At 39.4% G+C, this 15468-nt stretch overlaps 2 protein-coding genes across 2 annotated transcripts; both read right to left on the bottom strand.

The window, feature by feature from the left end:
* Nucleotides 1–385: 385 nt before the first annotated feature.
* MELLADRAFT_48408 (uncharacterized protein) lies at nt 386–6317 on the bottom strand (the record flags this gene model as incomplete). The annotated part of the gene is made up of 25 exons (XM_007410150.1): nt 386–1089; nt 1179–1376; nt 1449–1543; nt 1626–1690; nt 1778–1944; nt 2020–2115; nt 2180–2257; nt 2331–2355; nt 2422–2495; nt 2573–2601; nt 2670–2942; nt 3006–3070; nt 3140–3421; nt 3494–3606; nt 3677–3769; nt 3848–4134; nt 4201–4247; nt 4312–4374; nt 4437–4581; nt 4650–4791; nt 4858–5020; nt 5087–5290; nt 5349–5370; nt 5489–5720; nt 5804–6317. The coding sequence occupies 25 exons, from the start codon at nt 6102–6104 to the stop codon at nt 995–997; spliced, it is 3354 nt and encodes a 1117-aa protein (XP_007410212.1).
* A 1351-nt stretch (nt 6318–7668) lies between these two features.
* On the bottom strand, nt 7669–13612 carry MELLADRAFT_36123 (uncharacterized protein; the record flags this gene model as incomplete). Its single annotated transcript, XM_007410149.1, has 11 exons — nt 7669–7779; nt 7868–7989; nt 8097–8170; nt 8247–8323; nt 8494–8643; nt 8701–10249; nt 10312–10799; nt 10952–11490; nt 11551–12907; nt 12983–13140; nt 13318–13612. Coding segments are annotated over 11 exons (4920 nt in total), but the record flags the coding sequence as incomplete, so codon positions are not given.
* Between the last annotated feature and the right edge of the window lie 1856 nt (nt 13613–15468).

The following is a 15468-nucleotide window of genomic DNA, read 5'->3' as shown; positions in this document are numbered from 1 at the left end:
GAAAAGATACGACACCAGTTCACTCCACCCAGTACACCAGTCGGGGCCGGCGGAGTAAACTGGTGTTGTATCTTGTCCGGCCTCACTTGTACAAGGTGCGCAAGAGGAGTACACACAACTTTTCTCTTTGGACCATGTGGTAATCCTCAGTAGGGAGCTGTGTAGAAGGATTGAAAAGATGCTCCTGCAAAAATTCTTACAGTGACCAATGACTTTGGGCGAGTTTGGCATAAGTCCCTTGCTCGCTTCAGCCTTGCGAGGCAAGCGTGGGAGTTTGCAGGCTCAGGACTGCAACCTGAGTCAAGGGGAAGTGCTCTCCCATCCCTAGTTCTTGGTGTGCTAGATACCTCCCTGTGCCCTTGCCAGGCGCCCCCCCAAGAAACCTAAAGTGTTCATAAAACAGATACTTTAGGTTTGACTAGGACAAACCAAGTAAGTATGATCTGTACACTACAGCTATATACATGTTATGTGAAATGAATACTAAGCAAAAACAATGGGTCTTGAATGAAAAGCTCGCCTCTCCTGAGACACTGTTGAGTAAGGAGTGGACAGAGAAGATAAATCCATGGTTCTATGGTAAAAAGTCCAAAAAGCTGAAATTCCTATACCACACCAAATTGAGACAGCAAATTTAACAAGCTTTAACTACAAAATTTTATACAAAAAAACTTCAAACCAATGCCTTAAAATGTATGAAAGTTTTATATATAGGTTAGAGTCTAGAAAGAAAGATTCAAAAGATATAACAGAAGACTAATAGAAACACATAGACAAGAAAATTCACTTATGTTTCCAACACTTACTGCTAGCAAAAATATCAAATGTTAAACTGCAATTTGAATCCCAACAAATTAAAACAACTCTTCTTACAAACCAAGTCAAATGAAATCATAATGTCCATAATGTCCTTACTCATGTTAAATGAATGATCAAAAGGTATCAAGCGTTGAGCCACTTCGGTATAGCTTTAGAGTTTGGAAAAAGTACATGATCACCAAGCCATCTTGGCAATAGGACCACGAGGGTATCTTCTAACAAAGTATTTTCGAACTTCATCGCACATGAGAATTCCAACTGCAAATGCCACTGAGATTTGGTTATTCCAAAAAATAAGCGATAGAATATGATGAGTCAAGTATTGAATACATCCCCAGAAGTAAAGAAAAGTGTCTTACAGGGCATGAGATAATTCTCGAACGCTACGCCCCGAGTGAACATTACCTTCTGGAACCATGACACATATGAGAAGAAAATGGTAACGAGTAGTGCAAATATCATTGCTGGGAAAAGGTAGTAATTGTTGGTTGCTTTCTTGAAAATTGGCGATTGGTGGAAGATAGAAAGACGTCTAGTTCTTGTGGCGAGTAAATTTCCTAGAAGATGGTGCGGATCTCATCGTCAGTTTCTAAAACGTTTTCCTGTATAAATAAAATTGAAAAACTCACCCCATTGCATGAATACTAAGCAGAAAAAGTAAATACTTTGGCACCTATAAGTTGCCTCGTTCAATCGGTCTGTAGATACCCCTTTGACTTCACCGCTTGAAAATGCAAATTGAAAATGTAAGGATGCTCAGTTTCCAAATGGCAAGACGCAAGTCCATTTGGTAAATTTAAGCTCACTATGATAGCCAGATAGCAGAGAACGGTATACCATGTCTCACAAACCCGAAGTAAAATGCTGTAGCCTGGTAAACAAGGTGGAAATTGATATCAATGACTTATCCAAATCATTGTGACTTTGAGGACTGAGAGGGTATTGGTATAAAGCTTACCATTGCGCAAAGAGTTTCTAAAAGACCGATGAAGAAATAAGCATGGAACAAAAGTTGCCAGTTCACCAATCTTTCTTTCTTGCGATCTCTGGGCTTTCTCAAGAGGAGATCAGATTCAGGTTTTTCGTAAATTAAAGATAATGCAGGTAATACATCGGTTCCGACGCCTATAATTGTCAATCCAATATAAATGATGAAATGAGATACACGATGACTTTTTGTGAAAAGAGTGCTAAACTTACAAATGATAATCATCTGGAAAGAGCTTAGTGCTTGTGGAAGTCCGAATAACACATTGAGGAGGATGGGCATGAGTTCACTGAAACTTCCAGCCGGGACTACGAGAGGAAAAAATTCAGCAAGTGAAGCAAATTGTTTTCTGAGCGATCATGATTGTCTTACGTAGATAGAGACAAACTTTCTTCAAGTTTTCGAAACACATACGTCCGTACTCGATGGCTGTGACTATAGCACTGAAGTCTACAAAGTAGACAAAGATGATAAATTAGCCTCGACATGAGCTTTGGACTGTGATTCGATGTTTGTTGCTTACCTTCTAAAAGTACAAGATCTGCGGCCTGTATTTGGAAGATTCTGGTTAGTCTGCGCGGATAGAATTGAGCTAGGGAATAAAATTGACTAACCTCCATAGCTACTTCACTTCCACCACCCATAGCAATTCCAATATCAGCAGCCTTAAGTGCAGGGGCATCATTCACTTTCAAAACCAAATCCGTAACAGATAAATATCAGCTGTTTGAAATCACGTGTCCAGCTTTGATAAAACCAACGAACCTCCATCACCAGTGACCGCAACAGTATGACTAAGATAGAAAGACGTAAGTATGATATGCAAGTGAGATTCAATTCCTTAGAGAATTGTGATACATACCCAGCGTCCTGGAATCGTTTAGTGATCTGTAACTTCTGCTGGGGACTAGTTCGAGCGAAAACGATCTCACGATAGCATAATGTTTGTTTCCATTGAGAATCGGTCATTTGAAACAAATCAGATCCAGTCAAGACTACTGCATGTGGCATATTTCCTTCAGGATCTTCTGCCGAGTAACTAGGAATGGTATCTAGGTCTTGATTTCTTGGAAGGTCTACTAAGAAATGAGGATTGTCCGTCGTGATAACACCCACTTTCTTTCCAATAGCAGCACTGATAGGGTGTGTGGCAAATAAGCGGAATGACTCGAATGCGGTGAATTATAATCTTACTCACGCAGTAAGGGCAAAGTCTCCGGTGACGATGAAGAAGCGCATTCCTGCTCGACGACATATTCTCACCTTCAGAAGTAAAATTGGAAAGACAGTCAGCGAAGAGAGGACTAATGATGGATTGATACAATCACTTACCGTCTCAGCTGTGTCATGTTTCGGAGGATCAGTCAAAGCCAATAATCCAACGATAGTCAAGTCAGAAACCAAGCCACTGAGATATCCTGCGTCATTGATCAAATCCATGTCCAGAGAGTCAAGTGGGATGACTTTTCGAGAAAGGAGAAGGACCCTTTCTCCCTGTGAAGCAAATCGCTCTTGAGCTTTGATCAAGCTGCGGGTAAGATGTTCAGTTAGCTCTACTTCAATCCCGTCAGAATCGACAAGTGAAGAGCATTTTGGAAGCAAAACATCGGGTGCCTAAATTGAAATGTTGATGATAAGTCAAGAGCTTTCCAAGAAAATCTGACTGTTTGATGAGATTATAAATACCCCTTTGACAAAGATCACCATAGAATTTGCACACGATGCAACCGAGGTTATAACTCCACCAGGATAAGAATCTCTGGCTTCCGCTTTCATGAGTTTCATAGCAAATTTGTTCTCTGTTCAAAGAAGCCAAACTTTAGTCAATGTCAAATCATTACATTGTATGTCATATCAGAATTGATGTACTTGAGTTGAAGGCAATCTTGGAGATTTCCTTCCAGCTTTCTCTTGATTTAGAGACGGATTGGATAGACTGAGAGAATTTCAAAAGTCCAGAATCTAAATGAAGATTTAAGTTAAAGATCTAAGGTTAGTTTTAAAAGCTTGAAAAGGCTGAGTGGAAAATAAAGCAAATACCGGTTGCATCTCCATTCACTTTAGTGGTCTCGATGTCCATCTGATTGACTGGCTCTTCATCCTCAAACATCGCATCATTACAGATAGCCGCGATAGCTGCCAAATCTCTAAGACAAGCTAAATCTTTAAGAGCATGTGAAGAATTGGAGTCATCTCCCTTGATCTTGTCATCTGAGCGGATGGCTTCTTTGGCTACGCTAGCCGACATATACGTGGTTCCGAATGCAAGATTGGTCACTGTCATCTTTCCTGTAGTCAATGTTCCAGTCTTGTCACTCAGAAGCACACTACAAAGGATAAATCAGCTTGTGAGCGCAAAAAGATGGATAGAACTCAAACGAAACCTTACTCACTCGACAGCACCGAGCGTTTCGACAGTGGCGAGCGATTTACAAAGGACCTGGATCAACAAAAGTAGAAAAATCAAAATGTGTCCTTCTGTTGGGTATCTCGAGAGCTCCCACCTTCTTTTTTCTCATAGCGTTGGCAATTACTGTCAAGGACAAGGTGACACAAACCGGTAGACCCTATAGTAGATTACAGACATTAGGCCTCCACTAATTTTTGTGAAGTCGTAGATGACACATACCTCGGGGATGAATGCCACCATGACACTGACGACGTTAATCAGAAGCCCACTGACAGAAATGAAATTCGGGTGTTTTACTCTTAACCATGCAGCCCATAGGATAATGATGAAGGAAGCAACTACTATTGCCAAACTAGCGATAATGCTGTACAGAAGTAAAAGACATCAGAAACTAATGGCTACGAGGGTGAATGTCAATAAGATTGAACTTACGTGACAAAACGTAAAATCTCTGCTTCCAAAGTGGTTCTTCGACCAGAAGATTGACTACTCAATTTAGCAATCCGACCAAAGACAGTATTATCACCAGTCTGAACAACAATACCCATTCCACTTCCACTTGTACATAAAGTACCTAAGGATTGAAATGAATTCAGCGCTGATATTATACTTGCAAAAGATAGAGGAGCGTTGAACTAACCTTGTAGAGCAACATTCCGTGTTTCGAGGAAATTGCAATCGGTGGAATCAATAGTAGCAGCAATAGCATCAGATTCACCAGTGAGAATGGATCGATCGAATTTCAAATCACTAGAGATCTCAATCAATCTAAGATCCGCTGGAAGTTTGCATCCCAAAGTAACCTAAGAGGATGAACCGTAAGTTTTTAAGAATTTTTTATTTTGAGGATGAAGAGTTTTACTACTAACCTTAATCAAATCACCTGGAACCAATTCAGAAGCAGCAACAGTAGCTAGTTTTCCATCTCTTAGTACAAGAGCTTCGGCTCCTACTAAGTTTGAAATAGATGCCATGACTCGGGATGTCACATTGTCTTGCCAAGCATTGAAGATTGCTTGGATCACGATCACGAGTAAGAGAACGATGGCTAGTACTAAATTGGCAGATTGCGGCTGTGATAATTTTTAGATTAGCATCACATTGTCACATTGATCTGTGGAAAAGACTTACATCAGGTTCTCCAATCGGTTTCCTATTTATTAGTTTATTGCATTTTGATTGAATATGTATGATTTTTTCCCTAGTCAGTTTCTTGATACGTTACGGTACGAATGAGATTGAAACGATGAAAAAAATTGAGGAATACATACCAAGCCAAAAAACAAATTAAACTTGCAACAAATAAAAGTGAACCAAAACCACCAAAGATATAAAAGAAAATCTTCTTCGCCAAATTTTTGGGAGGAGGTGAGATCACATTAGGACCATATTGAGTCATTCTACGTGTTACTTGGTTTTGATCTAAACCATGTATGGTGGAAGTTGCTAATCTTGATAGTAAATCATCAACACTTATAGCATGGAATTCAAGGTTGGCCAAATCTAAACGTACATTCAAAAACCAATGGGCAAAAGATTAGAAATTGTTTTTAACATTGATGAAAATATCTATGGGGTTTACTGACCAGTTGCTTGTTTTCCCTCCATTTTAGAATCGGTCGCTTTAGATTTCTCCACATTTTCAACTTGAATACTCATAGTCTTATAAAGAGCAGGAAAAGTAGTTCCGGGAGAAGTTCTAGGTGGAGCAGTAGCAAGGCAGATACTGTTGGTACGTTCGATTCTAAGTTGACGATTAAGAGCATCCACACGAGGTGTTCGACTTGAGGTCGCGAAACCGATTTGTTTCTCCTCGTCTTCTACGGACTTTGAGGCGTGGCTAGCTCCGACGTTCACAGCATCCTTCAGGGAATCTTTTTCATCCATCTTGTTAGAAGTTTTTGAGAGATAAGAGTGGTGAAGACGGTGCAGGTAAGTTCAGACGCGATGTGAAAGTTGTTGTTATGAATCTGTTGGGTTATCAAGTATTATTTAACAAGGTAAGGAACTAAGTTGATGAAGAGGAGAGAGAACTTGTTGAGGAGGCAGAGATTGAAGAAGAGGAAAGACTGTCAAGATAATTATCAACTTTGATCTGGTCTTAATCCTGAATGAATTGCTATGAGAGCGAGAAGTCGAAAAAATGAAACGAAAAAAGGTCTTTGAAACTGTATATATATAAAATAATGGAAGCACGATCGAGTACGAAGAGGCCCAAGAGACAATTAGGAACACGAGCTGGCAGGACTTCAACCGCGACACGATCGAGATAGAAACAACTTGATGATTTCGAACAGAACAACTTGATGAAAAAAAATTATGCAACAACTGAGTGGAGGGGTGGTGATGCATTGCGAGTGATCTTAAGTGATAACATGTGAAATCGCCTTGAGGACTTTGACAAGGATCTCGAGGGTTCGTGATCAAATACGATGAGCTTGGCATGAGTGACCCTTTGAGCATTGTCCAAAGCCTTGACCATATAAAGTCTAGAATTCTTGTCGTGGCCAGGAGCTCCTGAACTTCCTAGAGTGGTCCAGATCAACTCTAAATTCTAAGAAGCCAAACCCTCTATATCGGATATCCTTTTTCGCGCCTATCAGTCCCAGCCTCTTCTTCCGGAGCCTCGCCTCTGGGGTCTACAGGCATACTTCGATACATTTGTTCTCGAAGCATGAATGTCACCGTTCAAAAACAGCCTCTCATAATCATCGCTCACTAATGCTATGAAGGTTAGAGGACGGACTCGAGTTATCAAAGTGACTCAGTCTCATCTGACCATGAAACTGTCTTTTTGAGCAACAAGTCTGATTTGTTAATGTACACATCTCAAGGACAACATTTCAAAGACAATATGTTGAATTTATGGCCTACAAATGATAATCCATAAATTCCAGAAGTTGTGTGTGAATGTACTTCGATTCGAAAGTGAAAGAAAAAACTCCTCACTTGGTCTATCATCTCAAGGCTTATAAGCAATAGAAGTTACATAATAAAACCAAATCAACCTATATTTCAAGCAAAAACAAAACCACTTTTTTTTCTATAATCAAACTTTTTTTTTCAATTGTTATCCTACTTTTCTAGAAAAAAACACACACAATCATTCAACAAATCCAACAAAAAAATAACAAAGAGACACCAGCTTTAGTAAGTTATGAATGAAGAAGAAAAAACAAAAGGAAACAAAGAATTAAGAAAAAAAAAAGATAACAAAAAGAACCGAAAAGATAAATGCAATATCACAACTGCTAAACAAAAAAAACTCAATATGTATTACAATTCCCAAATCCATTCATCGAACCATTTTTCCAAAAAAAACCCATTTACCTGTTTACCTCTTTTCCTCTTACACGAAAAAAAACAAAAATAACAAAATCAAAATCATCAACACAAAATCAAAGAAAAATCAAATGAGATTTTAATTTTTGAATGTTTTTTTTTTCGATTTCTATAACGATTGAGGAAATATCGAATTTGTCCAAATTTGTAAATCTTTCAAAGAATTCGTTTGAAAGAAATATGAATTATTAGAAGAATAAAGTGCAAAAACGTTTTTTCTCTATAAACCATCCCAAAGAAACAAAAAACAACAACAGATACCTGAGTAAATCTACTGTCAAAAAAGCAAGAAGAAAGAGGTGACTTACATCTAACATAGTTTCTAATTCTAAATTCGAATCCACATGAACATTCCCCAAGTTAATCACTCCTAATTCCCTAATTTCATCATTCTCTTCATATATATACAGATAAGGTCTTCTTAATACAACTATTTAACCATCAATCATCAAAAAAAGTAAGATTCATCAGTAAATTTTCATGACTAAACCCAAACCTCAATTCCAAAAAAAAACCAAGTGCGGATTTTTCACTTACACCAACGTTTGGCCCATTCATCACTAGTAGGATCTCTTAAAACAAACATATACCCTCTTTTCACAACATTATCACTATATTCGGCAGCAAAAACCCATCAAATCAGTTTCGTTTATTTCTTCCAAATCACAAAGGATAAAATCTACTTACGTTCGAGGTACTAAAAACACTTCAGCAGTCATCCTTTTATCTCGTTTCGATTTTAGTTGAATCGAATTCGATTTCATCTTTTCTAATGCGATAGGAGATAAAAGTTGTGATTCAGGTGATTGATCTGTACTCGTTGGTGATGATTTTGTACTCGTTAACCTTCCTGGTTCTTGTGCCAAGATCATCTAATCAAAATCAAAATCAAAGTCAAAATCAATCATGTAACGTTAAACAAGATTTTTAAAACATTCATATCATCAATTGTTATTCGGCTTACCTTCTGTTTGGGTCCAAATTGTTTTTGCCATAACTCCAAACTCTTACCAATCTTAAACAAATCCACATCATGTTGCAGCCCCAAAGGAGACTCAAACCCATTCCCCATTGCGATCCCATTCTCACCCCAAATAGATTGTTTTCCATTCCCAGGTGAAGTCACCAAAGAAGAAGTAACCGAATTATTATTTAAATAATTCAAAACGATTCTAATCGATCCAACAGCAATCTTCAATTCCATTAATTCTTTAAACTTCCAAAACTCTTGTAAAATTGAAATATCTCTAGGTTTCCAATTACCTAAACTTTCTTCACCATTAATAAATTGAAAACAAGTATTTAATCTCCAAATTTCTGAAACCTTTTTAATCAAGATTGGTGAAAGTTTTACCATAAATAAATAATTGGATCTATCTAAAATTTTCGTAAATCTTAAAAAGTTTAACATTGTTAAAGGTGGTCTTTGATCTCTTTCTTTGATGGTTAATCCTAAATCAATCTTAAATTCTATAGGGCTTTCACAATTTTCACTTTCGATTTTCCATTTTAATTCTACTAATACTCTTTGTTCATTTAATGTCACTCGATTTAAATAAGTTGAATCATGTGCTCCTGTATCCCAATTTCCAATATAAACAATTGATGAAGTTCCATCACTTTCAAATTTCGAAACAGGTTTATTGGAAGGTTTTAAACTAATCACTTTATTCACTTTAGGTCCATGTATCCTACCTTGTCCATCTAATAATCTTACATTACTTAATTCTACTGTTCCGATTTTGATCCAAGGAAACTGTCTTCCAGAATTATGTGACGCTTTGATCGCTAATTTTCGTTGAAGTCCTTGTCGTACAAAAAACGCTCCAGGATCAAGTGCATTTTGAGAAACGATTGGGGTAGGTAAATAATCTCCATTTGCAGAAAGTTCTAACATTTGAATCGAACTTGAAACATCATGATGTTGTTCAGAAACAAATTCAGTTTCAGGTTGTCTCATTAAACTTGAAGATGAACTAGTAAGTTCCATGAGTGACATTGGTGGAATAGGTGAATTGGGATCCGAATTCGAAATTCCAACATCAGAAGTCGGACTAGAGCGTTGAAGAGTTGGCTTGGTTTCGGTTAATTTCTTTTCATCAAACCTTTCTAGTTTTTCAAGATAACTCGGCATTAACTGTCCAAAGAACTCAATAGGCGCACATCGAGACGCCAAATGCTTCTTGACTTGTTCCGTGATGGTGATAGTAGTAGTCTGTTTTAGATGAAATTCATGATGATCGCATGGTAAATCAACAGCTGCTGAGCTAAAAATTTGTTCTTCGACTCCTGGTTTCAATGGACCACCAAGTGAAGAGATCCGAAGTTGACAGTGAACTGAAGAAAAGTCTCGAGACGTGAGGCCGCTGACATCATCCACGATGATTTCGAGTGTGATCTTACCTCCATCTACAAATGGACATAGACTCTCTTTAGCAGGCGTGAATGAAGACCCACCAGCAGAGTTGAGCAAGATGCCTGTCCGTGCAGGTGGAGCGATACCAATTACGCGAATGCGAACCCTACAAGTAGCTATCTGACTCAATGTATAAGGACTATAGATAGATAGAGTGGAGCTGATCGGAAGGTTTCGATACAGTGGACCGAGGGGAACGAACGCGTGTCCGATGAATGAATACGCAGGCGGGAAAGGATCGTAAAATGGGTCTTCCCAGTTAAAATGCTGCGAACTGAAAGGACCTGACATGAGTGAACATTCAGATCGATGTTAAGGGTTAACATGTTCACTTACAATGCTGGCTTATCAATAAAGTTGTACAAATTCCTCATCTGCTTCAGCCTCAGCTTCAATTTATCCATTGACCAAACATAGATGGCCCGATGTCGTTTATCTAGTACTTTGATTCCAACACAAGGTCGATTTGATCGATCGCTCAAAACTGGATCTGATACATCATCAAATTCGCTCAAGCCCTTTATTGACTCCAATACTGAACTAGTAATCTCCCATGGTTCCTTATCCAAAACAATAAACTGGTAAGTAACCTTCTTATCCAAGTCTTTGCTTATTATATTTGATTCTTTCAGCATCACCGCATTTGTCAATAGAGTTTCTGCTAGTTTCACTTGATTGAACCTTTTCCATTTCTTGACCACTTTTTGACTCAATCGCCTTTGCTCGTCGGTCATTTCGTCGAGATCAAAATCAAGATCAGATCCATCATCTGCCTTACGAGTTTTCGTCTTGAGCTTCTTCACTTTCTTTTGATACTTTTGTTTCTGGACCTCCAAACGCTGCTCCCTAACATGACAAAACAACACAAGTCAAGGTGAGCAAGCAAATCACGTAGCTGATCATGGTGCATTCTAGAAATTTTAAAATGACGCTCGAGATGCCAAGAATGGAATACGCACATCTCCTCTTTCAAGACTTGCATCTGAGTTTCCATGGCGTGTCTTTCTGTTTGTAATCGATCAGAGTCTTGTTCGCTTAAATGTGTACTCGAAAGAGTCTTAATCTTATCCTCGTAGCCAATCCTCTGTTTATCCAACTGTTGCTCCAGATCAGCCTTCATATTTTGCAACTGATGATCAAGTTCAGGTTGATTGTAAGTCACAGTTGAATCTGCAATACTTGTATCATCCGTCACATAAGTGCTTCCAGATTGTGGTCGACAAGATGGTGATCCTCCGGAGTGATCATCATCATCAATCGATTCACTGATGCAAGACATCCGACTCTCTCGTCCACTTACACTCGCACCACTCTTACGTTGCATCCTTAACCGTGCCACATCATCAAACAATCGCTCAACTTCGCTATCGTCCAACTCTTCCAAGTTGACATCCGTCCCATTCAGTCTTGAGATGACTGCTTCTCGGCGTGCATAGTGATAATCTTGTGGGTCAAATACTGAGCTGTTCGATGGTGAGTCAGTCCGAACGAAAGGTGAGCCAGACCCAGGTCGTCCTTCACCTTCGGACGCAATGCCAAGAGGTGATCGCACAAGATCACCTACTATCTGCTCACCACCAGGCGAAAGCCCACTCATTGATTTCACTTTTTCACGATGTTTTCGAACTTCTTCTGGATGATTGAATCGAAAAATATGATAATCACCCAAGATAACTCGGTAGCCAGATTTCAGTTTCTTGGGTACATCAGGACTGAGACGTTGACCATTGACCATGGTTGGAGCATTCTCATGAGCATAGAGTAAGACTTTTCCAGTCTCTCGATCTGACTCGAAGTGACAATGTTGAGAGAGGATATTACGTCCACTGAGTCGAATATCGCAATGTTGATCAGATTCGGTGTTACCGACAATGGTGGTACCCGCTTTGATTTGATAAATTAAACATTCCGACATGAGAGGGTCTTCATTGAGATTAACCAAGTGAGGCATCCTTTTGGGAGTATGAACGCCAACGTTGTTTTTCTCAATGGTGATCCCAAGTTCTTCAAGAGCTGCTTCACGTTCTTTCTGCACCACTTGAGTCTTGACTAATTTCTCTTCCCAAGTTTGAGCCACTTCTGCCATAATCTTTTCACTTTGTTCGAGTTGTTCTTGTAGAACCGCCTTAGTTACAGTCTTGATTTCTCCAGTCTTGGTCTGATAAGTCACGATTTGTTTTTCAGGTGGTAAGGTGACATCGTAGGTATCCTCGCCAATACCACCACCTGAAATGATCCGAGTACGTAAAGTTGTCAATTCCTCTTTGAGCTCCCTAATCAATTTTGCATTCGGATCCTCATTCACTACTGCCTTGTTCTTGATTTTCTTAGCCTGATCTGCATATCTCAAAGTCGATAGGGTTTCATCGTAATCTGCTGGACTGATGGCTGCAATCATAGCTGTTTTCGAGTTTCCACCAAGTGAATCTTTTAATAGCCAAGTCAATACCGAGTCACGATATGGGACATGCTCGTCGGCCTTTTTCTTCTTCCCCAAACCACTTCCACCGCCGGCAGTAGCGAGGGCAGAGATGACCTTTCCAAGAGTAGTGAGAGACTTGTTGATCTGAGCACCTTCCTTCAGTCGAACACCAGTTGCACCTGTACTGTTGGCACGCTCTGAACCAGCAAGATCGACAAGACTGATACGTGAGACTTTTTCACCCGCAAGACCGGTATTGGTATCCGTACGACGCTGGGTGAGAAGAAGAGTGAAAACTGAATGAGATCGTGAAGAAGTTTCGTTCATGTTGGTGGCTGCCACCGTCCTGGCCTTGTTACCCTCGTCCATGAGAGTTTCCACATTGGCATAAGATTGAACAGCAAGCTTGGAAAGATCTTCGACATAAGGACCCAATGAAGGGTGCTCACGGACTCGAAGGTTTCCTTTATTTTTAGGGTTTAAAAGATCACGCACTCGCTCATTATAAATCTAATACAGGAATAAATAAAAAGTATTCGAATTAGTCCTCTTTGTTAATTGATTGAATCCCCTTTGTAAGCTGACCTCCATGAATGAGACCTCAACAGTGTATGTGACGTTGGGTTCGGTTGTCAACTTTTCTTCAATTCGATCGAATAGGGCAGAGCACGTCAAAGGAATAATCCCTCGATCTTGACCATATCCCATCATGGAGTAAGATTTCCCGGAACCGGTTTGACCATCTATATACACACGGTTTGAAAGAGAACACACATCAGATACGACCAATGCTTGTGCTTCTTTTGATCATGGATTGAGTATCAAATCCTAGCCAGAAGCCATCTCATTTGAATTCTTGACTTTGTCAATAGATCGTGCGTCTATTGAGGAAGATCATGATAAGAGATTCAAGGACGCACATGCAAAGATGCAAGAATTATAACCTTCAAAACTGTTATCGAGTAAATCCATCCCCAAGTCCTCATAAAGCGTTTGTTGAGATGCATAACCAGGTTCGTCTTTTGAACAAGCAGACCAATAAGAGTGATCAAATGCGAAGCTCTTCGTTTCACGATCGCCTGCTGGACGTTTCTGTTGCGGGTCTTCGGGCGGAGGGTCAAGAAAAGTGTGAGTGCCACCTTCCATCTTCACCAGACATTTTGCACCACGCGCAAGTTCTCGTGAGTTGAGGGGGCGACATCGTACTACGACCTGTTAAGATTGGTTCATAAATGGAAAAAACAGAGATTAATAAAACGAAGATGAAAGAAAAGGTAAAAGAGATGATATACTTTTATATTGCCAGACATTGAACCAAGATATCAAAGATTGATTAATCGAAATGCGAAGGGAGTAAACAAGGAGAGAGTTATTTAAAAAAGGTATGAGCTTGAGTATGTAGTTCTTGTAGTGAGATTGAAGGTTTGATTGATTGATTGATTGTTAAGATTGAGGTCGAATCGAATGGACACCAAGTGAATGCTAATGGGTTTGATGGAAATGAACGTGTAGAAGGTCGTATGTTGATGTATGCGAAGTTGAAATCTAAAAGGTTGATTGAATGATTTGTGATCGAGGTTGAGTTTGGTTGAAGTTCACTCTGACAACTTGAATTTACAAAAAAGAAACTCAATATGAAAATTAAAAAATTTATTAAAATTAAAACAAGACTCTCTTTCTCAAGACCTCAATCCAAATCAATTCATCATCTTCATTCTCAAAAACAATCAAGCTCAATCAAGCTCAAATGTAGACTTTGAAGTTTGTGAAGATGAGACGATCCTCTTGCAGTCTTGAAACAATTCAAGGCTCACTGAAACACATTCAGTTTCATAAATACATTGATGATCTCAAATATAGGCCAAAGTATAAACCTGTGTCTGACCAAAACACAAAAATTTGCATCAAGTTTGAAACCCATAAAACGGGAGCTCTCCATGAATCTATTATCAGAGAAACTTGCGCATATTCGTTACGGTCACTTCGAGATTATTGAGACTGAATCACAAAACCTTTTCATACCTTGATCAGCTTGAATTGTATAAATAATCAACTCCTCAAACTAACACTATCCATCAAGTCCAACAACAAAGTGGCACCTTCATCATTGAAATAACTGGAGAAAGCGGCGAGGACAATTGCACACCTTGGTCCCACAATTCTACAACTAATACCACCATCACCCCCTCCTAAACCACTTCATATACCAGGTTTTCTGCCCTGCCCCTATCCTGAGATGTATCCGCCTCGCCTTCCCTCCTGGCCAAATTCCACAAACACTGAGCATTGAACAACCAATCCCTATTGGGGATATCCTCCTTATCCATCATGTGTCCCATACCAACCACTGTACCCATATATGCCAAACAGATATGGATCACCATAACCATATCCTGCTCAACCTTCAAACTTGACTCTGTTGAAATCCTCCCCATTGGATTTCAGTACCAGTCCAATCCCCAACATCTCCACTATACCAAAATTGATTAAGTTGGCACCTTCAACAACTTCCGTACAACATTTGACTTCAAATACTTCCACCATTAATTTCATCAAGTTGATACCTTTGAGTTCCAAAAGTGATCCCCCTGAAGCTCCAGTCACTTGTGATTTTTCCAACAATGAAGACAAATCTTTACCCTTACCAACTCAAGTGACTACCAGTGAAGACATTGCAGACATTGTAGACAAATATGATTCTCTGGACCAAGACAAGTGGATTGATCTTAATTCTGCGCAGGATTAGGATTGGTCCCATATGGGTAACCTGGCATCTATTAGGGGATACAAAGTTGAAATCCGGCCGAAAATCCGGCCGCGTGGCCAGATTTCCAGATTCCATTTTTTTCTGGCCACGACTTGAAATTTGGCAAAAAGAGAAATCAACAGATCACTGGCCAGTTCTTCACTCACCTCAATTCCATATCCGACTCAACACCTCAATCTCAAGATTTTTGTTCTCATCCAACACCAGGCACCCAGAAATCCTTCCTTACACTCTGAGTCAAATCGATCTTCATTACATTCTCATTCTCATTCAAATCAACCTTATCCTCCTTTATGGAATTCAA

This window comes from Melampsora larici-populina (genome assembly GCF_000204055.1).
Source record: "Melampsora larici-populina 98AG31 unplaced genomic scaffold MELLAscaffold_19, whole genome shotgun sequence".
NCBI classification, from domain to species: Eukaryota; Fungi; Basidiomycota; class Pucciniomycetes; order Pucciniales; family Melampsoraceae; genus Melampsora; species Melampsora laricis-populina.
This window is presented reverse-complemented; position numbering and strand designations above follow the sequence as displayed.